General features: G+C 41.8%; 1 protein-coding gene across 1 annotated transcript in view; it reads left to right on the top strand.

Moving 5' to 3' along the window:
• The window catches only part of fam184ab (family with sequence similarity 184 member Ab), a 121,333-nt gene that overhangs the window by 44,996 nt on the left and 51,106 nt on the right, over positions 1 to 25,231 (top strand). The window contains exons 2-10 of the mRNA XM_076084397.1: positions 150 to 269; positions 1,712 to 1,870; positions 3,920 to 4,159; positions 4,425 to 4,508; positions 5,481 to 5,732; positions 10,179 to 10,314; positions 11,788 to 11,969; positions 15,457 to 15,642; positions 24,291 to 24,413. Of these exons, the coding sequence (XP_075940512.1) occupies positions 150 to 269; positions 1,712 to 1,870; positions 3,920 to 4,159; positions 4,425 to 4,508; positions 5,481 to 5,732; positions 10,179 to 10,314; positions 11,788 to 11,969; positions 15,457 to 15,642; positions 24,291 to 24,413 (1,482 nt within the window). The remainder of the gene's footprint in view (positions 1 to 149; positions 270 to 1,711; positions 1,871 to 3,919; positions 4,160 to 4,424; positions 4,509 to 5,480; positions 5,733 to 10,178; positions 10,315 to 11,787; positions 11,970 to 15,456; positions 15,643 to 24,290; positions 24,414 to 25,231) is intronic.

The raw sequence follows: 25,231 nt of genomic DNA on the forward strand, positions 1-25,231 counted from the left end.
TCGAACACAGCAGTCTCAGCACAGTCCGTGCTGGTTGAACCCGAGCTGTGAAGAGGTGCAGTTCGTCTCCCACCGGTTTTTAATGCCGTAATAACTCCCGATTATGAATATGTCTGACAGCTAATATGTTTCTCTCCTCTCTGTTGCAGGTTATCTATGCACTGAACACGAAAAACGACGAACACGAGGCGGCCATCGCCACTCTGAAGGAGGCCCACGAAGAGGAGGTGCAGCAGATTCTGTCGGAGACCAGGGAGAAGATACTACAGGTCTTTACGTTTGATGTAATTAATTAGACACTGACGTCCTACTTTTGAATGAAGTCGATGTTGTCTGAGTTATGCCATCTGTCCTATGTTGATTAGACATGTCCTCCATGTTGATGTTCAGTTTAGATGGAAGAAGGACACAGGGTACCAAAGATGTTTGGTTTCCTGAACATTTAGTAACATTTTCGTAAAAGTACAAAAGTATTATCATCAAAATATACAAAAAGTAAAAGTATTCATTATGCAATATGGCCCATTTTGGAAAACAATGTATATTATTATTATTATTATTACAATTTATAAAACTAATAATAATGATGATAATGACAATCATTTTAATTTTATTATCATTAACATATGATCATTGAAAGATTCATGTTGGTGAAGGTGGAGCTTGTGATTAAATTCATCAATAAATGGAGTGAAAAGTACAATATGTGCCTCTGAAATGCTGTAGAAGTATAAAGTAGCATAATAATGGAACAAGTACATCATAATAAATGAACATTAAGTTAGATAAGTAATGTAATCAGTCACTGCTTCCTGCTGGGGGAAAGTAAATGCATATTACAGTATTACTTTTAGAATGATTGACAACTCATTAGTTATTGATAACTTGTTTTTGTTAAATAGATGGACTAGTGGAGCAAGAGTTTCTACTCTGTTGTATACGTGGGCTGTGATTACTTTTTGACTATTGATTCAAGACTTTAAGTATTTCAACAGCCGGCGGGGTTCTTTAGAAACACGGTCACATTCAGGTCAGTCAGTGAAGATGAGACGGTATCGCTGTATAACTTACAGTCATCTTTAGCTCACTAAACTACAGTATTTCTGTGCACGGCAGCTACACGCTATCACATGGCAGCTACACGCTATCACATGGCAGCCGGAGAGCCGGAGAGCCCAGATCACATCCAAAATGAACTCATCAATATTCAATCTGCTGAATATTAATTATTTACATCTATGTGTCATCTCTCCTTGTGGGAATTAGTTGCTTCCCTGACAGCAATGTGACCAACCATGAACAGCTGAACACACACATACAGACATTTACATGCTATACTTTTACACAAAGTCTCTCATAATGAGCTACATCACCGCCAAATCTAAAGTCTATGTCTGTTACACAATCTAATTCAGAAATACACGTTGTTTATTTACTCTCGCCCAGGAGACCGTATTATTATGATATATATTATCTGTCATGTTTGTTACTGTGGCTTATGTGTCAGCAGATTACATGAAAAATGTTCATAGATGTCAACGAAATCTGGTTGGAATTTTTAAGTTTTTTTTCCCATTGCAACATTGAACATATCCGCTAACTCCTCACTGCCTTTCGGATTACACAATCCCGCACATGCATGTGATCTTATGTGCGCTTTGCTGCGCCATCACATGAGGATTTCAAATACTTTCCATTGTTCAATCAACAGTACAAGAGCAAGATCAGCGATGAGATCGACTTGAAGAGGCGGATCCAGTCTCTGGAGGAGTCCATGGAGCTCCACGAGAGGATGAAGAGACAGGCGCTGGCAGAGTTTGAGAGCTACCGTCAGAGGGTGGAGGACATGCAGCTATGCACTGAGGCTCAGGTAGACAGAGGAATGATGCAGTGTGTGGGTGTGTGTGTGTGGGTGTGTGTTGAGAGGCAGCGGTGCCTGGCCGGATGCTGCAGGTAATTAGTACTAATATCTGGTTCTGTCTGCTGTTGTGAGGCTGAGGAGTTCAGTAATCAGAGCTCCTTTTTCACCTGTTATTTCAAGTTTCTCGTTTGCGGATGAAGTTAAGATGAGATTTAATGCACTTTTGTGACATTTAGCCTAGTATGTGTCTCAGTTGGCCTGATCACAAATATGATTTCAGTCCATCTTGGGCCTCCCAGGCACCAGAGCTACCAGTTTGGTAACTGCTAAATAACAAGAAGGAGAAGAACATTCCTTTTATTACTAAAGTTACAACAATATATCAGTTAAAGGTGCTTAATTCAAAATTCAGAGCGTTAATATAGCAGCAAACAACTATTTTCTATGTAAAGATAGAGTGGAGTAATGTCTACCTGAGCAGAGAATGCAGTCAACACAACAACATGAATAATACCCACGCAGATCGTTCAGTGACTGAACTGATCAGGGATCAGATAAACGCTGCAACAGTTCACTGTAATGCAGAGTAACCTCAGCTGCCATATCACAGTGTGTAGATCTTGTGAGTGGCTATTTCCACATCTCGCTTGCTGACATAGTTACAGTGCGGAGGGGTAAATATTACATTTGCATCTTGGAAAGACAGATGCATTTTTTATATATCTGACTAGGACACGTGTCAAGCACCTCCCACGATGGTTTTTAACAACTGATTTTCAATCCGCACACAGTAGCGGTGTTTCCATTCACACATTTTAATTGGTCATTTTGAAGTATTGCTTTAGAAAAGCTGTATGGAAACAACAAAATTATTGTTTTCGCTTGCGTCAGGTGGTTTTTACCTTTTATCTAAAAAGAGTTGATGCGCTAAATGAGATGAGGAAATGCCGTTGCCTTATAAATTCTGACGTAGTGAACAGTAAACTCACATGACTGATCAGCTGTTTCCACTGTCTTTGTCTTCTCGGATGTATATTTATATTGTCTTTGTCTCCGGACAGCATGAAACATGGCCAATACATGATAGACTAATTAAAACGTCCCCAATTAAACCAATTCCTCAAAAGATTGCTTAAAATTCGCCTGACTGTTGTATTATGTCTGCACTTACCATGTCAGCGAATGGGTTTGACCTTTTCTGTGTGTGTGTGTGTGTGTAGTCGACAGGATGAATAGACAGATGTATATGACATTAGTATATTGATTTATATCCAGTGGGGAGAAGATGTGCAGCTCTGTGTTGAGGAACAAGGAAATGGATGGAATAAAACGACTGGACAAATGACTTTTAGTGACATTTAAAGAACCAACATGCAAACATGCTAAGGCTCATGCAAAGGTGTGTTCGTACTAGTGTTATCACAAGAGTGGTTACCGACGAATGTCAGCTTGCATGTCTGTAACTTCATTTATCAATAGTTCATTTTCTGCATCAGATCAAATTCTCCCGTTGTTTGATTCCAGAGCTGGGTCGAGGGCTCTGTGTTGCACTAAAGTCCTCATTTAGTGCAACACACTAAATGAGGACACCTCGCTTTTGTGCTTTCAGGTACAAATTGCACCGAGCAGTTAGCGCGTGTCGCTGATTGTGTAATTATCTGCTGCCTTCATAAGTGAAATGCTAATTTCAGACTGTGCGGGCAAATTAAATGAAAGGCGTGAATCTGTACATGTTTATCATTTGCCTGCTTCATGAGACTGTGACTGTAGAGACCACCCTTTAAGTCATTGGTATTAAACACGTCCTTTTTGTTATACAGTATTTGTGGGCACATATTTATCGAGCGCTTGCTGTTGAGATGTTGGGGTTTCAGTTGAGTGTGTTTGCTGGTTTTCAGTTCTAATTTAGAGGAGCAAGAAGGTCAAAACCTTCAGAGCCGGAACATCACCACCTGTCTTAGAGCTTTTTCAAAGGTTTACCCCCAGTGTAATACGTCAACCGACCCATATATCAACCCTCCTGTAAGCTTAGTCTTGTCTTCCTGTCTTCTTTGGCAGCACACGCAGCGCGTGGTGTCCATGTCGCGGGAGGTGGAGGAGATGCGACGGTCCTTCGAGGAGAAGCTGCGCACGTTCAGCCAGGCCCAGAACCAGTTTGAGCAGGAGAAGAGGGCTGCTCAGGAGGAGCTGAAGGGCCAGCACAGGCAGGAGGTCCAGGACCTCCTCCGCAGCCACCAGAGTCACAACGCAAACTACAGCAAAGACCAGGAGAAACTGGGGCAGCTCCACAAAGCCGAGGTAACGCACTCGCTGCTGCGAAAGTAGAGCAGAAATGAAAGGCACAGCAACAAACTAAATCACAGCAGAGACAACCGGAAGAAAGTGGGACAGCTGTGATTGTTACATCATTTTCTGTCGGCTAACCTGCTGCATCAACTCAAACTCTTTCCATATGTACTATCTGTGCGTGGTCTGCAATTACACCAAAGGGGGGGGGGGGGGAGAGGAAGAACTGGACCAAAGTAGTTTTTATCTCTGTCCTTCTCACGTTGTGCTGTTACAGGTGGATTCTCTGACGGAGCGGGTGGAGGAACTCAAACAGGACAAGAAGAGACTGGTGGAGGAGTACGAGGCCAAACTCAGCAAGGTACTGCAGCCACTGTAGCGGACATTTGCTGCTCGCGCACTGCAAACGTTTTCTGTTTTCTGAGGTGGAGTATTACACTGTAAATACATCTATGAAGTGTTCTAAACAGGTACATTTATCAAGTAAATACATTTATGTATAAACTTAAGAAATGCATGATGGGGGAGTCTGTCCTGTTCATAATCAGATGATAAGCAAGTGCATCGGCAAATGTGTTTTCTAATGGATGGTTATTCATTTTCTAGGCCACAAACGTCAGGCTTCACATCATGCTCCTGTTTTCTGAATTTGAATCCCTCCTCAACCATAAAGATATCTGAAATTCAGCTTTTGTTAAATAACAAATCGGAAAAGTATTACTGATAAGATATCTAAATATTATTTCATGTTTAAAACATTAATTTTAATATATTTTTATAGCACAACAACTTGCCCAAAGATCAAGGGAGTATATGATTGCTGTCCTGTAGATGTCTCATCTGGTATTTCTTGAGTTGTTTTAGCATTACGATAAAGACACGCTCCAAGGTGCTGCTGAAAGTAAAACAGGCTCTGCCAAAGTAAGTGATAGTTTAAAAAAAACACATTTACATTTATTGGCACTATTATTTTGACCTTGCTCGAAGTGAAGGCTGTGATCTTCAGATGTGTGTACAGCGATTTAATTACTGCATTTAAAAGCTATTAATTAAAAAAAAAAAAAAACTCACTGACAATGAACACTGTCAGCCAAGACATCTTGGCTTAAACTTTTACTCGTGTTGATTACTTTCACATGAGATTGGATTTTGATGAGAAAGCTTTTCCAACCACCCAAAACGGTTTCCAATTACATTCCCAATTTTTTTATACAGAAACGAGAGAGAGAAAAGTAAAAAAACTAAACTAAAGGTCAGTTTCCATGCCGTAGGCCTAATGTTTTCTACTTGTTTGGATTTAGGTGTTTTTTTACACCAGTCTGTCCTTCCCCAGGCTCAGGCTTTTTACGAACGCGAGCTGGAGGCCATGAAGAGAACTCAGCAGCTGACTGCCGACAACCTGTTGGCATGGAAGCGCACCGAGTCCGAGCTGCGGCGGGAATTCCAGACTCAGGAGGCGGCGCTCCAGAAAACCCTCGGAAAACTGAGGACCGAGTTGGTCAGGATAACGGATGAAGCTCGGGAAAACCGGGAGAAGTCCCACAGGCTTCAGGCGTCCCTTACCACGGCTGAGGGCTCCGTCAAGGTGAGTCTGAGCCCCAGACGCCTGATTCAAACACATCGCCATCTTTGGTGTGACATGCTTTTTGCTTCAAGTGGATTATAAAGACTAGAGGGGACAGGGATGGTGAAACGGTGAAACGGTAACAGAACATCCTGTAACTGAATCCAATAAAGTCTTTGATTGGCCGTCTTCTGATGCATCTTTTATGGACAGCCTACAAAATGTGTCCTCTGTAATGGATGATAAATTGGGTATATAAAATAAAGGCTGTATATGGGATGAAAGTGAGAAGAAATGGGAAACAGTTTTCATGGAGTGTGTGGTGTCCAATTCACAGATTCAATTACAAAAAGTGGATGTTCAACGGACTTTCTATTTTCGTTTGTGTATAGCCCCCACGAAAATGGCAAAAATGGGATTGGCTTTCACCAGTTTCACTCTTTTCCCCTGATCCAATACGCAAATGAGCCTTTCAAGTCTTCTGTCCCAAATGTTTTGATGCCATTTAGTATCTTTTTTGGACATACTCAGCACTGGATATCATTTTTGTTTTTACATTCAAGGCTTTTATTAAGGTTTTCAAATGAAGCTGTCGTCATATTTGACGACGTCATCGTGGTTATATAGATATAATTTATACATTTGTGGTACTCGTAGATTGCTGCTGGACCACACGCCTTTGTGTGTGGCAAGCGGGAGAGCAAACTTTGGCTGCAGCAAAAAATATAGTTTTTGAAAATCTAAACGCCAACAAATATGGATTAAAGCGTAATTTTGTTTTGTCATTTCTTTTCCGTCTATCTTTTTCTAATAAATTTAGACTTTACAAAACTCTGGATTATTATTGGAATTATTTGGATCGTACGATTCAGGAAACAATATGCAGCCACCACTGGAATCTAATTCTTCAAATAGAATAATACTAATAATATTAGTGTAGCCTAATCTTTATACGACGGTGCAGAAATGCTGGGTTTAAACAGAATAAATAGACATGCAAAACAAATAAAATAAGAGGTGCGCAGCATTTAAATGTTGATTTAGAATCTGAACATAAACGTTATGAGGGAAGCCTCAACGCTTCTGTTTAGTACACCTCAATATTAAAGTGTGGTATGCATTTTGTGTAGGACAAAAATAGCAATGCTGCGTTCATCTTTCTACTCTCTTGACTTCTGTACGGCCTTTAGAAATAGACGCACATGATATTATCTCCATCGTTGACATGTGCTCCAGGGGAATTGGTTTAGTCGTTTTTTGTAGTTGTTACGAGATTCTGTGAAGTTTGTGTGAAATCCTCACTGATTGCACAGAAGACGTGATGGGGGAGCTCCCCTTCTCAGCGTTACGGAGAATGTTATCAAGGTCAGCCGCGGATGGTGTGCCTGGGGTTAATAATTTCATTCGTTTTCAGAGCAATTAACTGTAACCCAGATAAGAAACGACAACTGAGCAACAGAGCAGAGAGCTTGAAACCAACTTCACTTGACAGCTCTTCTAGATTCTCTCATATGATTCAAGAAAGCAGATTTCAGAGGGTAGAAACAATTTGATCTCGTCTTTTTTAGTCTTTCACAAAGTGCACGGCTGATATCTGGTATTGTTACGAAGGTAATAGCACAATAATCTCCTAATAACAGCCGCAATCTATAAACATATCTGTTAATCCTCCATCTCCTGCTGTGAGATGATAGATTTTAAATGAACAAGCTCGCAGCAAAAATTAACATCTTTGTTTTGATCTTGACAATACTCACATCTCATCAATCCTCTCGCCTAGAGTTCGTAATCATTCGGTTTCTGAAAGGTAGCACTTTGCTCATGCAGAGTGACATTTTTAACTCTCTTCACTAAATTTCTTTCCACTATGGAAAATTAAGATGTTGCACCAAAGCAAAAATGTTCCCTCGTCTCAGGAGGCATAATTACTGTGCCGGCATACTTCATGGGTAGAAATAGTCGCATCAAATATCAACTTTACACAGGCGAAGGCACTTGTATGTCAGGATGCTACAGCTTATCGCTCCAGTGTTCTCTGTCGTCCTCCTTTAGCTTGTGATTTAGTGGGCAAATCTCCAGAGAAATGCAAGCAAAGGATCGCTCGGTGTAACTGAGACAGACGTAATTAATCGTGGACTGTTCACAAGCGCCTGTAGAAATATGCAGACCACAAATTACAAATTAGCCCCCAAGTGAAATACTCCACTGAAAGCTGTGTTAAATTGCTGCTGTCACTGTCTTTGGACTAAATACTTCACTCTCAGGTAAAGCCTATCTGGACTGGTTAGGGGAAGCTTATAGCAGGATAAAACAATACACCATTGAAAGGACAGTTTCCGAGGCCTTTTATATTTTAATGTAAATGCAGGGTTCAGCCAGGTCCAATAAGGATGACTGACAGAAGTGAGGCTCTGTGTGTGAGCATTTGTGTGTAATTTATTTTACTGTATATTTAATATGATGAGCGGTGATTCAGAGGTAATGATGAAATGCCTGCAACTATGGGATTTCTGTTCAAGAGATACATTTGATTAAACTATTGACCTCCTCCAGCATCACACACACACACACGCACACACACACACACACACACAAGTTTGTGCACTGTACATGTAGAAAACCAATATGAGAAAATATGTTCCCTAGCCATTGCTGAAAATAGATCCCAGCAAATGCACTTTTAATCCCTGTTTCAGCAAGATGTGCTAATAAGTACAGTAACCAGGTGTCTGAGGAGGAAATTACTTTATTACCTTGTAAAAGAAATTGAAGTATATATTTGTGTGAAGATTTCCATGTTCAATTGGAACAAATGGTCTTAGCATAACGGCAGACTTAACCTTTAACAGCCTTCTGAAGAACCGAGGATTGAACACCATATATATAGGTAACCAATTGTTACCCAATCCTGACCTCAATCTGCTTCTAACCTACCTCAATCCTAAATATGTCTTAACCCTCAAACAGCCCTTTGAAGAAGTGAGGACCTAAAGCTCACATTGGTCCTCACATAGACAGACATACAAGAACACACACTCATGTTTATACACTGCACTTTTTAGGGACCCTTGTTGAGATTAATCTTATCTTGTTTTAACAACAACCTGCGTAACCCCAACCATAAACCCTCAGATCAAGCCTTTACCCTCAAACAGTCCTTTGAAAAACGTGAGATTGTAAGGTCTAAAACGCTGATTGGACCTCACAAGGATGTACAAGATGGACAGAACACACATACACACACACACGATCATGTGTAGTTTGTGTGTGACTTCTCAGTGGTTATTATCACACTGAGGTTTCTTTGTCTTAGCCGTGGCAGCAGTAATTAAGTTTGAGGCAGGCCGTTTGATGGGATTGAAAGATGTGAAATTGCCCCTCATGAGTTCCGACAGAGTGCTAAATCACACAGCTACTGCACTGTGTGTGTGTGTGTGTGTGTGTGTGTGTGTGTGTGTGTGTGTGTGTGTGTGTGTGTGTGTGTGTGTGTGTGTCTGATGTCGGGTTCTTATTAATTGAGCAGCAGTCAGCATTTACATTCTTGATCCTCAGTGTTAGTAATAAGCTACCAATATGCTACGTTCTGTGCAAACTAGCTATGGAAGTCCGAGATGTCTGAAAACTCACCGTGGGCGTCAATCTTTACATCCACAACTGATGCAACATAACTATTATACAACACATACATAACATCATTTATTTACTCTGATTTCTCTAATCATAAGCATTTGGATGTTTCCGTCATCCCAGTAGCCATTAATCTATCTCTCAAAGCCTCTTTAACTGTGTCAAATATGGATGCATTGTACTTTTTTGTTTTATGAATGATCAATCAAAATACAATTCTCAATATCTTTCCAGCTAAGGGCCCCTTGGAATGATTTGACATAGCCTATTTTTTTTCAACAAAAAAGATGATTGAGAGGAATGAATCTGAGAAATGCTCACCGACCCCCTGGCAGAGAGCCACAGACACCACTTTGAGAATCGCTGTATTTAGAGGTCTGAACGTGTCGAACATGATTAATTACAGAACAATAAATTAACTGATGTGTTTTTTTCCACATAGAACCAGACGGGGCTAAAGATAACTTTTAACTGACGTTATGCTGGTTTGACTGAATATAAATGTCAGCTTAAAAATAAACAACGTTGAAAGAAAATTGTTTATTGAGATTGTAAATAAAACGGGAACAAGTGTGTTACATTCATTCTTAATAGAAAGCTTGAAGGAAGATTATTTCTCAATGCCTGTGTTTTATTTTTCACTGCCAAAACTGTGTTCAGTGCCAATACAACTTTTTCAAATACAAGTGTTTTGATGCCAATGTTTCCTCTCTCCATCATTTTTATTCTCCGCTGATTACCAAGGACACACAGCAAGCACTTCACAATGGTCTTGTCCTCTTCGTCAGGTATGGCTGCCACTCGGTGTGTTTATTCTCTGCGGCTTTGATTCCTCTCCAGGACTTAACCAAGCAGCTGGACGAGGTGACCCAGAACTCCGAAATTGTGGAGATCCGTCAGAAGGAAGCCGAGTGTGAACTAGAGGCAGCCAGAGACCGAGTTCAGCAGCAAGCGACTGAAATACTGCTCAAAGCCAGTAAGACCCCTCTCCTCTCTCATCTGGACTTGCATTCATAATTAATACTTGCACCCACGCTTACCCTCAGGACCCTTCCCTCCTGGGCTTGTCGTGCTCACACATCAAACATACCCACTAACAGCTCCTCTCAAGTCGTCTGTGGCGTCATTGCGTGGAACACGTTAATGGCGTAATGCTGCATACAACCAGGCTAATAGTACTATCAGTCCCTCAGAGGCAGAAGAAACCCTTCTCACATCAATTATGCCCGGTTTAAGGTGTGTATAACTCATGTCGGATAAATGGTCGCATGTTAGAATCTGATCTAATACCGGGTGATGTCTTTCCGTCAGTACTTTGTGCAACAGAATTGCATAAACATTACTGTTTGAAGTGCGTGAGCGAGAGCAGCAACCCAGCGCAGAATTATGTTCGGCCCATTAGCTCCTGTGAACTCCTCGCCCCCAATGAGAATGCTTCATCACTTTCCACTGGAGCTGCTTGCATGCGAGGCAGACAGATGAGATCTAGGGTGGAGAATGTAACTATGACAGCACACCGTGTTCACACTGAAGTATACTCAAGCAACACGCGTCACATGACTCACGGCCGGGCCGGTGTCGAGGCACCCCGCCAGCGGCTCTGTCACATCTGCGAGAGCGTCGCAGCAATTCACCAAACAGCCGTTATTTTTGATAAACTGACCACATATTGGAAATCTAAATGATTACTTTCTAACCTGAAAACATATTATAACTTAATAAAGTGACATGTTAACAGCTTTAAGCCTGGCTCAAAGTCTCTGTTGTTGCATAGTCTGAAGAGACGCAATGCATTGTGGGGCAGTTGAGTATATCTAGTATGTATCATACTAAGAAATTCTTGCTGATGTGGAAGACATCGAGTGTTTCTCGCACAGAATCTTGAACGCACAACATATTTCCGCCTGTGTGTGCTGAACTACAGCGAGTAGGTCAAAGTTGAATCACTCACAGCTTCGTTGGTTAAGAATGTCAACATCATCTTCCGACATACATGAAGAATAATGGAAAATAGCCAAAAACATGGCAATGAGAGTGACTCAGCTGTTGAGGTTATGTTAAGTCGATTTACAGAAATACCAACTCTTAAACCCAAAAATTTCTTTGATTGTCTTGAAAAATGTAATTTCTCCTAGAAACCGCTACGAAATGACATCATCAGGATAGTTGCTCCACCGCCTCCAAAGCAAGAAATGGGCTCACATGAACAACATGTCAGGGTGAATGAATGAGGTTAAACAAAATAGGAATTCAGGAAATTTACTCCGTTAAATAAACTCATTGACAACCCAGGACTGAGTTGAAGTTTAAAATGCCGACATCAGTTTATTCAGCGCATGATGTTGTGGTTGCATCAACAAGAACCGACCCCCCGAAAATGTCAATATGCAGATGACAAAGCTTTACTCTTTGCATTCTGCTCACGCCTGTCGGCTCTGTCCCGTCATAGGTCAGATAAGCAGCCTGCAGGCCACCCAGATGACCCAGGAGGCAGCGATCAGGGACCTGGACAACGAGCGGAGCCGGCTGAAGGACAAAGTGCTGAGGATGGAGGAAGAGAGGGAGTCCCTGCAGAGCCAGAGCCAAGCCCTGGACGAGAGGCAGAAACAACAGCTCCAGTCCCTGGAGAAGGTGTGTGGGCGATTTGTATTCACCTCAGGCTGGAATAACAGTGTGGTGAATAAGCAATAAGCCATCAAGATGCTGTGACGGGAGTTTAGGTAGACTCTCCTCCAGACCTGTTTTTTTATCCTTCAAATACAGTTCGTTAGTAAAAGAGTCTGTGCTCATAGTTTGGAGAATAAGTCCTTGCATAAAAAAAACAAGTCAATTTATACCAATTTATACGTCTTTCTCCACCTGTCTGAAGCCCAAGAGCTTCTTTCAGTCAATCTGTTGCAGAATAGCTCTCAGAAATCTTCAGGCTTATGAGCAAAAGGGAGCAAAAACAGACCTGCAATCATCCAACTGTCGAAAGTTTCAAACCTGTCGATCAGTGCATTCATAAACTTTGAACAACAGCAAAAAAACAAAAAAACCAAGCTGCTCCTCTTTTTAAAGGTCAGACGATTTAAGGAACAGTGTAGTCAGCAGACCAACCACAGCCGACGGTAAATGTCAAGTGTTGCTGCTTCATGCGTGTTTTCCCATCCCTTTATCGCTGACATTTGCGCTGTGTAATCCTCTGGGAGCTGGCAGAGTTCTCCCACTGCGCGAGGCTGCTGTGAATTTGAATGTCTTCCCCGTGATTATAGAACGTCTCGCACCACTTAAAAACTTTACGGCACCTTCATGTTATGGCGGCATACAACGTCCCCCCCCCCCCCCCCAGTGCTCGACTGATAGCTGACATTAGTGGATTACTCGCAGTAATCTGGCTGTTGGTGAGAGTACTGTTGCCGGGGGCTTTTCTAACCTAACAATCATTAAATGAAAAAAAAACTAATCTGGTAATATCAAAGTGTGTTTTCCACAGTTAAGCGTTTTCCCAACTTATTTGCATTAATGAGCGACTTTTGCAATAATTGTTTTTGAAAATAAGCAACATTAGCGAGCTGGGAGGGAAAGAACATTTCAGGTAATGTTAGTGGTCTTACTTAATTATAGAACGTTGTGGAAATGTCATTAAATGAATGGGAGGCTTGTATTTTTCCTTCTCCCTTGTTAACAGTTTCTTTTCCTCAATTATGTTTTTTTTTTTTCTGCAAAAGAAGAAATTAACCACCCAAGATCTCTTCATGCCCTGCTGTTCTTATTATCCCCCTCGGGTCTGTTTGGCCATATGACAACTCAGCAGTTTTGCTCAGTTTGACCAGCTTAATGGACGTTTCGTGGTAGATTTCCAAAACAGCCCTCTGGTTTGGAGCAATTAGTACAAACCAATATGATCCCTGGTGGGTTTTTTTGTCACATTGTTGCCAGTGTCTGATGTATTCAATAATCTGCCAGACACTCACTGGTTTTAAAATGATTGATACGGGGCCAAAAAGAACGTACATTGTGTGCGTTTTAGGAAAGGCTGCAGTGTATGTTTTAAGTGTGTTTGCAATGAGGGAACACTGTGTTCTTATATGGCAAGCAGACGTTGGTCGATGAGTCCCAATGATTTCAACAAATTGAATTGTTAATGTGCCATTTCTGGATGCGGCTGTAAAGATTTGTCACGTATGATTGAGTTTAGGAATTGACAAAAGAAATGTTTGGCATACAAAATTCCCCAGACCGTGCCAGGGATTTAATCCAAAATGAGTGCATGTAGTGAGATGTCCCGAACTGATTCTAAGGATTACTCCTAGGGCCAATCTGGACATATTATAGTGGATTGATATCAGCTAAAGTTAAGCAAAGAAATCTGCTCCTCTCTTTACTGTACTCTACTGTGTTTTATCCACCTCGGCCTGCTCGTGTTGCAGCACTGTTCTCCTCCATTAAAACCCGGGTGAACTTGACTCAAAACAACCTCGATCGAGACGTCCCTAGTACCTCGTCCTTTTATTCATCGCCTTTAAAATGATAAATAGTTGGGCAGATACCTGAACATCCCAAACTTCCATCAAACCAAAGAGTTACATCTTAATGCATAAAAACATGAATTATTGTTGTTGTCAGCAGAAAACCAGAAGTGTGTCGTACAGGCAGGGAAATCGAGAAAAAAGATATCAGCAACTGACTTTCTATCTGGTCTCATTAGTAGTCGGATAATCTTGATACACACTCTAACGTGAAACATTCTCAAACGTACTTTATTGGCTCACGTTAGGGGACTTTTACTCTGCCTAATGTCAGCTCGAGTAGCGGATATTACTGCTCCCATGTGGCTATTTTTTGGCGCAGTTTGGCTTATTAAAATGTACTTCTCATGCAATGAAGAAACAGCTGCTCCCCTGATCGAACTCAAAGTAAATGGGCCGCAGATTACATTTTTATTTTCGGTTCCTCGGGAACATCACTCTTTTCTGTGACCTTATCCGTGATTCATGCCGTACCAGAGTCCCAATGACAAACCTAGTGCGTTGTTGCCGAGTACAGACAGTGTTTGTTCTTGCCTTTCTGTCTGCTACTCAATATATGGATCTCGGTTATAAATCAGCACAACTTTTCTGCGCCCTTTGAACCACATCTTTTGGCTTTTATCCATTCCTACGTTTTACCACGTTCCTCTGTTATGCCTCCAGTTTAAAATCTGCTCCTACCACTCCTCTTACTTATCCACAAACCAGTCACTGGCAACTCATCAGCATGCTCGCAAGCTTTGCTATTCCCTTTGCAGAGTCACAAACAAGCTGCAAACATTAGCACACCGAGCCAAGTAGCCTACTACCTACTGTAGTAGCATAGCATCACTCCCAAGGCTTAGAGTTGGCAAATCATGAGCTAATTCCATTATTTTCTGAGCCCAGTTGGTGACCGACCGATTCATTTAATGGGAGCCAACATATTTCAGAGTGTAGGCTATCATTCGCTGCTCTGTCCTGCTCTTTATTGGATTTACGGAAGTTTACACTCCAACACCCGCTTCCAGAATTGTTACCAGAAGAGTAAAAGAGTTAAAGAATGTCAAGTGCCACCGTTATCATCTCGACAGGCGTAGCAACAGTAACTAAAAGGGCCGGGGTCAGTTAACTGCATCGATCACGCCTGATGCTGATTACAACAAAAAAAAAGTCAAGACTCAGACTTAGAATCAGAATGATGGTCAGATTGTGTTGCTGAGTGATTATTGGGTCGACAGCTCCACAATCAATAACCCCTTTATCTATAATCCCACATGGAGTGTGGGGAAAAAAAAGGATTTGTTTTCAGCTTGTTGGGTTTTGATGCTTTAGGAATAACAAATATGAAGTGAAGTTGTGAGGAATCAGATTTCAGATACAGATACAGACAGAATACAGGATTGATTCCGTGGCTGTTTCACTGAGTAAACACTGACAAAAAGGCTGAAAAACACAGCATATGGGGGGAAGGTCAGCCCGAGCTCCTTCTGTGTGTGTGTGTGTGTGTGTGTGTGTGTGTGTGTGTGTGTGTGTGTGTGTGTGTCGCTTATCATAACGCTCACCTCCAAACATATTTATGAACCTGCTCAACGTGTGCATGCATATGTATTTTCTGTCCTCGTCAGACCCTGCGGGAGGAGAAGTCGTCCCACGAGAAGGAGGTGAACAACATGCGAGGTCGATCCGAAGAGGAGGCCGGCCAGATGAAGGAGAATCAGGCCCGAGTCCTGGAGGAAGTCGCCAAGAAACACAGAGTGACCCTGGAGAACGCTCTCAACAACGCGGAGAAGGAAAAGAACCGCATGCTGGCTGTGAGTACGCACGTACGCATATATTCGCGGATATATATATCCAAGGCCAGACCGATACGCGGGGCGGACATTCGCCCTTCATGGATAACCCTGTGTCCGTGTTGTACGTGAATGTGATGGAGGCGCTTCCGGCCGATGCTGCCGTTGATTAAACCTCCCTCATTCCCACACACACACACACACACACACACACACACATGCTATCGGAAATGGAAGAATGCTGGATAATAATGTGTTCGACAGAGGGGTGCATCAGATGGCGAGCTCGCCGGGCACGATGAACAAGAATCCACCAGATTAATTTTCAGAACGCCGCGTCTTTGTGTAATCAGCGTTTATTGCTCAAAGCCGGAGGAAAACTAGCAGCTGTATGTTTTAATTGATCCTGCATCATCAAGCTTCGGGCTCGTCTCAAACCACACAGATCCTGTCTTGGAGAAGCTTGTTTTTCCCTCAGTGTGGAAGAAGTATCACTCTCTGTATGGAGACCAGAGGTAGATAGTAACAAAGTACATTTAGTATTCAGTACTTCTGTAGGTAAGGGTCTGCAGCTTTATGCTTTTACTCCACCCTATAGTTATCTGATTGTTGTAGTCACTTGCTACTTTACATCAAATCATGTGATGTGCTTATTAAACCTGATGTCTTGGTATTGATCTAACTAACCAACAATACATCAAGTGATTACTGTTAACGTCACCTCGACTGCCTACAGTAGTGACACATTGATAAGCCCCTTTTAGAATTTCACAAGTTCCACTATTCCTTTTGCCCAATTTGAAATTGAAGAGTGGGACATTCAGGAATGACTCAATCAAAACACAAGCTGTCTCTCTCTCTCTCTCTCGCTCTCTCTCTCTCTCTCTCTCTCTCTCTCTCTCGCTCTCGCTCTCGCTCTCTCTCTCTCTCGATGCATTTTGAATTCGTCTCCTGCCAAAAGAGTTGGACCTGTCACACCACTTCAGTCTGTTGATGTTACACAATATTTGTTAATGAATGAGTGGTGATTTTGGATGACAGACGTCCCGCGGCATCTGCATATGTTTTAGTTTGATCAACACCAAACCACTGACCATAGTCGTGTGGCGTGTGTGTATGGAAGGAGGTACACTGACCATTACACTGGCCACAAATACAGTGTATATCCATTTCTGTTTGTCAGGATGTTTCATGAGGAGACGGCAGCTCTCATTTACCTCCCCACAGACACTCTGCTGGTCACAAGCCTGCTCCTCTAACCTCTGAGCTAACTTCACATTGTTCACCGACTGTGCCATCTGTTACAAGAACTGAAAAAAAAAAAAAAGCCTTGGGACTCAACTTGAATTGTACATTTCCCAAGTCTCACGAAGGTCTAAATATTGTTCCACAAGCTTTTCTGTCGTGATATGAAGACAGATATTAAAGGAACTAGTTAATTCCAGGCATTGAAATGCAGATCATTTCATCTTTTTTTTTTTTTGTTCACCCTGAAACGTTTTTTACTTTTTCAGTTGGTAGGCTTGACTGTAAATGTTGATGTGCAAAGACATTGAGACTAACATTTAAGCCTTTTCTCTCTTTTTAAGGTCATCATTACGGACAGTGGCCATACTGTTTATGTACTAGAGACATCATCAGACTCAAACACAAAATAAAGTCGATATAGTACTCAACTAGGCTCTCTATGGTCCCAGAAAAGTTCTCCATTGAATGGCGTCAACGAGAACAGAAAATGAAGAATGTAATCAAATCAACGCACAAAATGTTATAAAATGTCTGAAAAACACTTCCTCTACAGCTTTATCCAACTGTCTTGTGCCTTCCTGTGGGCTCATCCAAACACAACTATTTTCGCTAAACTAACCATTTCCTGTGGAGGGATTTGTTTTGAGCAGGCATGCTTTCATTAGGCCTCCGCCGAAGTCTTTTTGCAGTGGTATGCTTTAGTTTTTCATTTTCCGCTCTCCTTAACGTCACTCTATACAAGACTTTTTCTGGGACCAAAGAGAGCCAGGGGAGGCGAGTACTATGTACAATTTATATAGTTTTTGGGCAAAGTACTTCTTTAAGAGGGTTGAAATGGGAGCTATGTCAGAAATCTGGTTGCGGTGATATCCAATGGACAAGATTATTATTTGAGTTTATTTCTGCTAAACTAGGAAGAACGACAGTTTCAAGGGACCATTTTTCAGGGAAGGCTTGGATTTAATGACCGGACCAACAGAATCTGTTAGATTTAAAAGGCCCCTCGGGGTATTTTTAAAGAAGACATCATATGGACCCAAGAAGTTCTTTTGCCTTTGAGCTCTATCCAGCTATGTGCTTCATAAAACTATAGCAGGGATCGATATAGCATCTGTTTTACCTTTTTCTTCAAAAATAGCAAAAATATTTCAAAGTGGTTACTATTAGAAAATATCAATCAGCTCTTCAGTGCAGAAAAGAAATGAGTCGGTGAAGCCGATGCTTATAATTGCACATGCCTGCATCCTCTGATATGTGTCAACACGAGCAAAAACATTGGTTTCAAAGGTATGACTCAGCGAATAAGCAGCCCCTTTAAAATGATGAATAAAAGTTTGGTATTTGTAATTTCTCTGCAGCGGGCGATATAAAAAAGAAAACATCACAAGTGGAGCAAGTGGAGGGGCTCAGATGCCTGCAAAAAAATGTGCAATTTGATTAGGTTATCTATAGACTAAAGAACATCAAAAAGGGGCTTTAACAGTGACTAAGAAGCTGGCACAGGAGGAAAGGCAGCCTACGTGGGAGCACATTTATATTTATCACTCATAAATGTCATCTACAACACCTCTGAGCTCACATAACCTGGGCTGGTTGAGAAACCTGCAGGAGCTTCTGTCAGTGATATAATATAACAAAAGAGATGAATAGTAATAAGTTCTCAATGAAAACAGAGTTGAGAGATGTGGCAGCTGGAATCCACATGTGTACACTCTACTCAGCGCTCCCGATGACTCACACAGGTGATAGGAAGCTCTAACGTGCTATTTTTGGGGCGTTGCTAAATCTGCTACTCTCCCTTGTCACATGCAAAGGCACACAGCTGCTTTAGTGTGCAGAAAACAGTCGAGTACTAATTAGATCAACACACGACCTACGCGCGCGAGGAAGTGTGGCAAATGCGCGGTAGAAAAAAGTGGGTTCATTTTCTGTTCTTTGAAAATGTGTGCAAGATATTGAACTTTTCTGTGCTGTAAGGACATTTTTACACCACATAATTTGTCACTTTTTTTGAAGTTAATAAAGGCACAGTGACTATGTGACTAATTAAGTTGAGCTTTAAGATCTTTCGAAACGCATCAGGAAATGGAGGCTCAGAAAAGGTGTGGGGGTTTTGACATTTTAATTAATGGGTGCACGGCCCTGAGATTTAAATTCATGGTCCTGCTTGTACGCTAATGACACTCACTACGCGTGAAACTGCACGTGGAGAATATAAAGTGGGTAAAGTGATAGAAATTGGGACAAAATTGGAACGATAAAATACATTAATGTGAGCTTGTGAGCTGAGGGATTTGAATTTGGCAGCCAACTGACACGAGTGTATGTGTGTTTGTTTCTAAAACTTTCAGCATAAATATTTCAACGCTACTGAGCACAGTGTGTGGCGACCCTAACAGGGCTGAAGCTCATACATACATTATACACCCACTTCTTCGATGGCGCTTTTACGCTGCTTGTCTATACTGCATATTCTATGTTGTATATTTTTACTCCTTGGGAAGAAGGTGAGAGTTTCTGTTTGGGGACCAGTGAGGTTTATTCCTTCTTTCGCTGAAGTGAGGTCAGCAAAAGCAGATTCATGAGCCGTTGTGATTTTTCTCCTTCGAGGTACTTCAGAGAAAACAGCTGATTCATATTATTATTTTGAGCGTGAACATTTTCACCGTGTTTTTTAAGGTGTTAAATTTGCTATTCGAGCATTACGACTATTTGCTATGTAAAGATAAAGTGGAGTCATGTGTCAGCACGTTGTTTGCACTGTTAGCACTGTTAGCACTGTTAGCACTGTTAGCACTGTTAGCACTGTTAGCACTGTTAGCTGTGGCTCAGCCGTCGCCATGTTGAGAGCCGTTGAGAAGCAATAGAAATGCTCCTAAGTGCGCCTATAGCACCTCTAACATGAACCACACAAACTAGAAAATGCACAAGGCCACCTGTGGAGATGCCAGAAACCCTTTTACACTGTAACGCATGATTCAAATAACATAATCTACAGTTGTTGGTACAGTTTCAGAGAGGTTTGCAGTTCTTTATGTTGAATTCAAATGTATCTTAAGTTGCTTCACAGCCAAAAGATTTTCAACATTACATTTATTGCATTTTCTATAGTTATATTCTATTGCATTACAACAGACTGATTTCACATTTCTCAATTTGTGCCTTTCGTTCGCCGGCTCTCTTCATTTTCAGTTGAGAACGAATGCTTTGTGCCGCAATCAACATTGACGTTGTCGACAATTGTCTCATTGATTCTTCGCTGCAGTTGGAAAATCCCGTCACCGACTGCAGTTGCCTTGAACACACTCCCGACTCTCATTAATGAGGAGAAACGTTATGCAATGTCTTTTATAATATATATGGCAAGTTGTTGGGCCGTGCTGAACATTTGGTAGGAGATGGCACACGTCGGAGATCCTGTCACAAATGTCAAAAGCTGCTCCTGTGGTCAATGGTAAAGGTCGAGCTAGGACTCACTCTGCGGCTTCATGTAGGGTCGGGCCGGGATTCTTTGGGCCGGTTTCAACAAAACAACCTGCATCACTCTGTCTGCTGCTCCTCAAAAAACATACACTCGCTCCCTTTTGCTCAAATTACCAAGTACCCTTTTTCCAGCATCACGACGGCTCTTGTATCTGATGAGAGACGGTGAAATTCCCCCCACGAGGATTACAAACCGGGCCCTGGTACTCTCTTAATGAGCCTGAAGTCCACCTCTTCCGAACCATAAGCCTATACCACTAATTTGCAGTCGAGGCTTGCAGCTCCACCAGCCTGAAATAGCCTTGTGATGATGCCTAATCTCCACGGGGTCCTTTATTCCAGTCGCACACGGCCATGTGGAGGCAAGTGATCAAATATTCTCTCGCATCAAAGTTGCATAATGAGGACGTGTTTTAAATGCTATTCCACAGTAGACCCGATCAGAGCGGACAGCTACATTAAGAGGAGCGCCTTATGCATTTCCTTAATCATCAGATATGCATTCCATATGCAGGCTCTCAGGCCCTGTGCAATTTCCGTCATCTCTTGTTCCGTACCGTGTTCTGATATGCACATTAATTCCCCATTGTTCACTTCTGTTTCATGATTATGCTGCCAGTGTTGGTGCAGAAATGTCCACATTGAATGAGTGGCAGGGAGGAGGCAGAATTCATTCCCTTCTCATTCCCTCGCTCCGGTTTGATATGTTTTATTCTGCAAAATCAGGGTGGCAGACACATGAGATGAAATGCCTCTTCATCCCTCCATTTGACTCTAGTTTCATCATGTCTAGTTAATCATCTTTACTTTCATCACCTCTGTTCTTTTCATCGCTTTAAATTAAATGAGAGTTGTCTGTGAGGAGGCTGGCGTTTGGAATTTAAATGAATAGTCTGCAGCGCCTCCATATCGAGCGGCGAGGTATGACAGGAATCCTGATGTGTCATATTAGATTCCTCCCCATCTGTTTGTCTGAATCGACCAATGTCCTCGATACCATCAGACTGTTGGAAGTCACCTTACGTATCAATCGAGATTTCCACAGATTGGAATTTTGAGATAATGACAAAAGTAGGTTGGATTCATTGATTCGTTCTATTTCATGGCTGTGATTTGGGTGTCTGAGGTGGTGCATTTTAATGATTTTTTGTATTTGTAAGTTAAAACAGTGTCAGGGCCTCACTATAGTAGAGCTTCATCCGCACAATTCACCCTTTCTGGTGTTTAGAATGAGCACTGGTCGGAAATCTCTCAGCTTATTGTTTCGGTTTCATGGCCAATAACTTTACTGTTGTGGTTGACTCTCACCGCTCTCATTGGCTGCTTCCAACAACAAAAAAGCCCTCTGATAATCCGACGGTATGCTACCTGCCATTTACCACACAACAGACAAGCAGTGGTAGCAACTAGCATTGAGCAAGCTAAAGAGACAGAGCTGGAAGGAGGATGGACATTGGACCTACAGTCATCAGGTGGATAGAGACACAACTCAAAATGAATGTTTCTCTGTTTCTGCCCAATTGTCTGCTTACACATTAGCCATAGCAAATTATTGCAGGGTAATGATATTTCAATGTTGAATTTAAAGTTTGTTTTGTTGCCACAAAGGGCCAAAAATATATATTAATGCAGCTTTAGGTACTACAAGTTCCCATCATAGACTGTATATACAAAGCGGACGTAGTCACTGTGACGTCACCCATTAGTTTGTGGGCTGCTGTTTTGAAGCCTCGAGTTCGGTGTTTTGGCCTTCGCCATCTTGGTTTTGTGAACCAGAACTCACCAGATTTGGACTAGATGGTGGATCTGGGGAACTGCGAGGTGTGGCGGAGCCAGGTACTGTTAGCAGCTGACTCTTATTGAGACCATAATTCACTAAATGAACATCATGTTGTATTGAAGAAGACTTGAAACTAGCGATTGAGACCATACACTGATCTTTACGATTTTTACTGAAGGAATAAGTCAAGTGAGAAGTAGTGTCATTTTCTCATAGACCTCTATACAATCCGACTACTTTTTGCAAACAGGTTGGAGTCGCCCCCGACTGGCTTTTAAAAAGAATGCAAGTTTATGGCACTTCTGCATTGGCTTCCCTTGTCAGACCCGGAGGTTTCCCCTTGGTTACCTTAGATCAGGGGCTGTACGGATTACATCTACCCGAGGAAAAACGTTACCACAGCAGGTAAAACACAGCAGGTAAAACAAAGCATTAGAGTTTGTAAATATCCATAGAAGAAACTACGTAACATGTAGAAATAGAAGAACGTTTGAAGTTGGTTATCCTGATTTCTGTCTGAAACCCATTTCACCATTGGATTCACGAGCAAGGAACAGTCTCAATGAAAGCCTGAGTGAGGACATGAGGGAGAGAAAGCCTTTAGGCGAACAGCAGATCGGACAGATCTTGATGTAGCGTGAGACTTCATCGTAGCCCGGAGGTGGGCAGGTACTGGCCCCATTCTTGTTTTTTCACGGTTGCATAAGGGTGTTGAAACTATTGCAAGCAACGACAGGGTTGGAAAAAGTTGACATTTTACAAACTGGATAATTTTGAGGCCAATCTGTGATTCTTTGTACCAAATCATAGCAAACGGTTTAACGGATGCATATTTGTGTCAGTCAGTAGTCACAGTTGCAACAGAGAAACTTCCTCCAGTCTGCGGCTGATGAAATACAAGATGTCATTACACATGGATTACTGTGATTTTTCACTCTTTTTTCCATTCAGATGAATTTCTAAGAAAGTCCATTCATTCTTATGGAACACAGTCGTCGATACACTCAACGTTTTTTTTTCACAAAATATCCTCCTGTGTAATGAATAATGGTGGCAAATTTCATTTGACATTACAGCAATTTCCCTCGACTCTAATTGTCCTTGGAAAGCAGCAATCATTGCACGCTATAACGGAAACCGTTTCCCACTCATCAGACGGCATAATAAGCTTTATTATGGTACGCTAGAGCTCTCTGTCTCTCGTCTCTGTCAAGGACAATGAAGTAGTTCCACGTATTTTTAGAAAGTTTGCATGGATGAATTCAGTGAATGGGATGTCAAACAAAGTGGGAGCGAGGGAGGCATCTTTTTTTGATTTTGGATCTGCAACACAACCGAGGGAACGCTACACATACATGAAGGATTTGAGTTGTGTTGTGAGTTGTGATTGTTTTCTCAGTGCGTCAGCCTGAGCCTCCAGCACATCCACCTCCTGCTTTTAGCCATGCTAAATTCTTGGTAGATGCAAAAATGCCAGCAATGGGATTACAATCCGATAAAAGCTGCACAACTTGTCTCACCCGCACGTGACTTCTTGATTTAGTCGCAGAGACTTTTCTCTTCAAGCGTAATATTTGTCTCCAACCTTCTTGCAGTGGGAGTCATTTAAACACTGTCCATATGGCTGCAGGTGAGCTCCCCCGAGGAGCGCTCCCTTTAAGTCTAAAATAAGGGTACGTTTTGAATGAGCACTGCACAAGTATTTTACAAATACAAACCTGTTTTTGTCCTCACATCAATCGCTTTCTTTTTTAGCTTTGATCGTTCTTCTAAACGCCGAGTTTCTATTATCTTGAGCGTCCACTCCAGAAACCTTTCTTGGACACTTTGTCTTCCGCTTTACTCCTACCTGTTCCATTGCTATGGTCTCTCCCCAACTTCCTGCCCCCTTTAGCTGCTTGACGTAAAGCCCATCACTTCCGGGGGAGCCAGCCCAGGAATGTTTCCACAGACACCACAACTCAAACAAGAGAGCTTTCCCTGGCGACAATAGGCTCAATCAGCACTGTGTGAACTCAATTTGCAAGGGCTTGAATGTGACAGATGATCATTTGTATGTAAAAGTCTCACATTCTAGCTTTAAGATCCTCGGTGATGCTCCTTTGCTTTTGTCGCTAGCTTACTTTGACAGATGTGCGTTTGTGATTGGTTTCCTCAGGAGCTGGAGCAGCAGTTCGAGAGGGAGCGCCTCTCGCTGGAGGAGCAGAAGACGACTCTCAGGCAGCAGCTGGACGAGCTGAGCGAGGAGCTGAACTCCAAACTCACCGCAGCCAGCGAAGAGGTAGAACATCTGGAACCTTACATTTTGCCTGACTTATTGTGCTGTGAAATAACAACTGCATAAATGATTTCAAATCATTTATCATCTTCACACTGTGAAATACAGTAGTTTTACTTTTGAAAAATGTTATAATATTATTATTTTAAAATGAATTAAGAACTTCTCGTCCACGTTGGCTTAAAATTTCATCCTTGAAGATCATGTGATCAGCTTCTAAATGGCGAGTTTGTTTTGTAAACATTGTTTGTCATAAATTTCTCATTCACTGCTCACTTAACTTCTTCTTGGTATTGTGACCTCCAAACGTCAGGGAAACTGGAGTCTGAATCCTTAATAATGTGCGTGACTTGAATAATACATAAATGATAAACAGTATTTACCATTTAGGAGAAGTAAACTGTGTTTTCAATCATTTCCCATCTTTCTCAAAGGACCCATGTGAAAAAATATACCGTATAAACCCAAATGTAGCCCAAGAGTTATAGCTTTTTAACTCTAGCTATGTCCTCAACCTGAACGTTTGTTAGTTTTCTGATTTTATTACAGTTATCCTTTTAAGCCACCAGCTCAAAGTCTCTGATTACTTTTGAACCTTTTGAGTTCTAAGAAAATTCAAAGTGATTTAGAATAAAGCCAACTGCTCAACAAAACGTAATAAAGTACATTCCTTTTGTCCGCTCCTTCGGTGTGCCTGATAGCAGTTAGCATGTATTAGCATGAAGGCATTAGCGAGCTCTAGTCGGGATCACTTCACCGGCCGTGTGTCTGAAATACTCGCAGCCTTGATAACCCAGCTGCACACGGACCACCGAGAGTTG

This window comes from Anarhichas minor, unplaced genomic scaffold (assembly GCF_050575085.1).
Source record: "Anarhichas minor isolate MPS153535 unplaced genomic scaffold, ASM5057508v1 ptg000136l, whole genome shotgun sequence".
NCBI classification, from domain to species: Eukaryota; Metazoa; Chordata; class Actinopteri; order Perciformes; family Anarhichadidae; genus Anarhichas; species Anarhichas minor.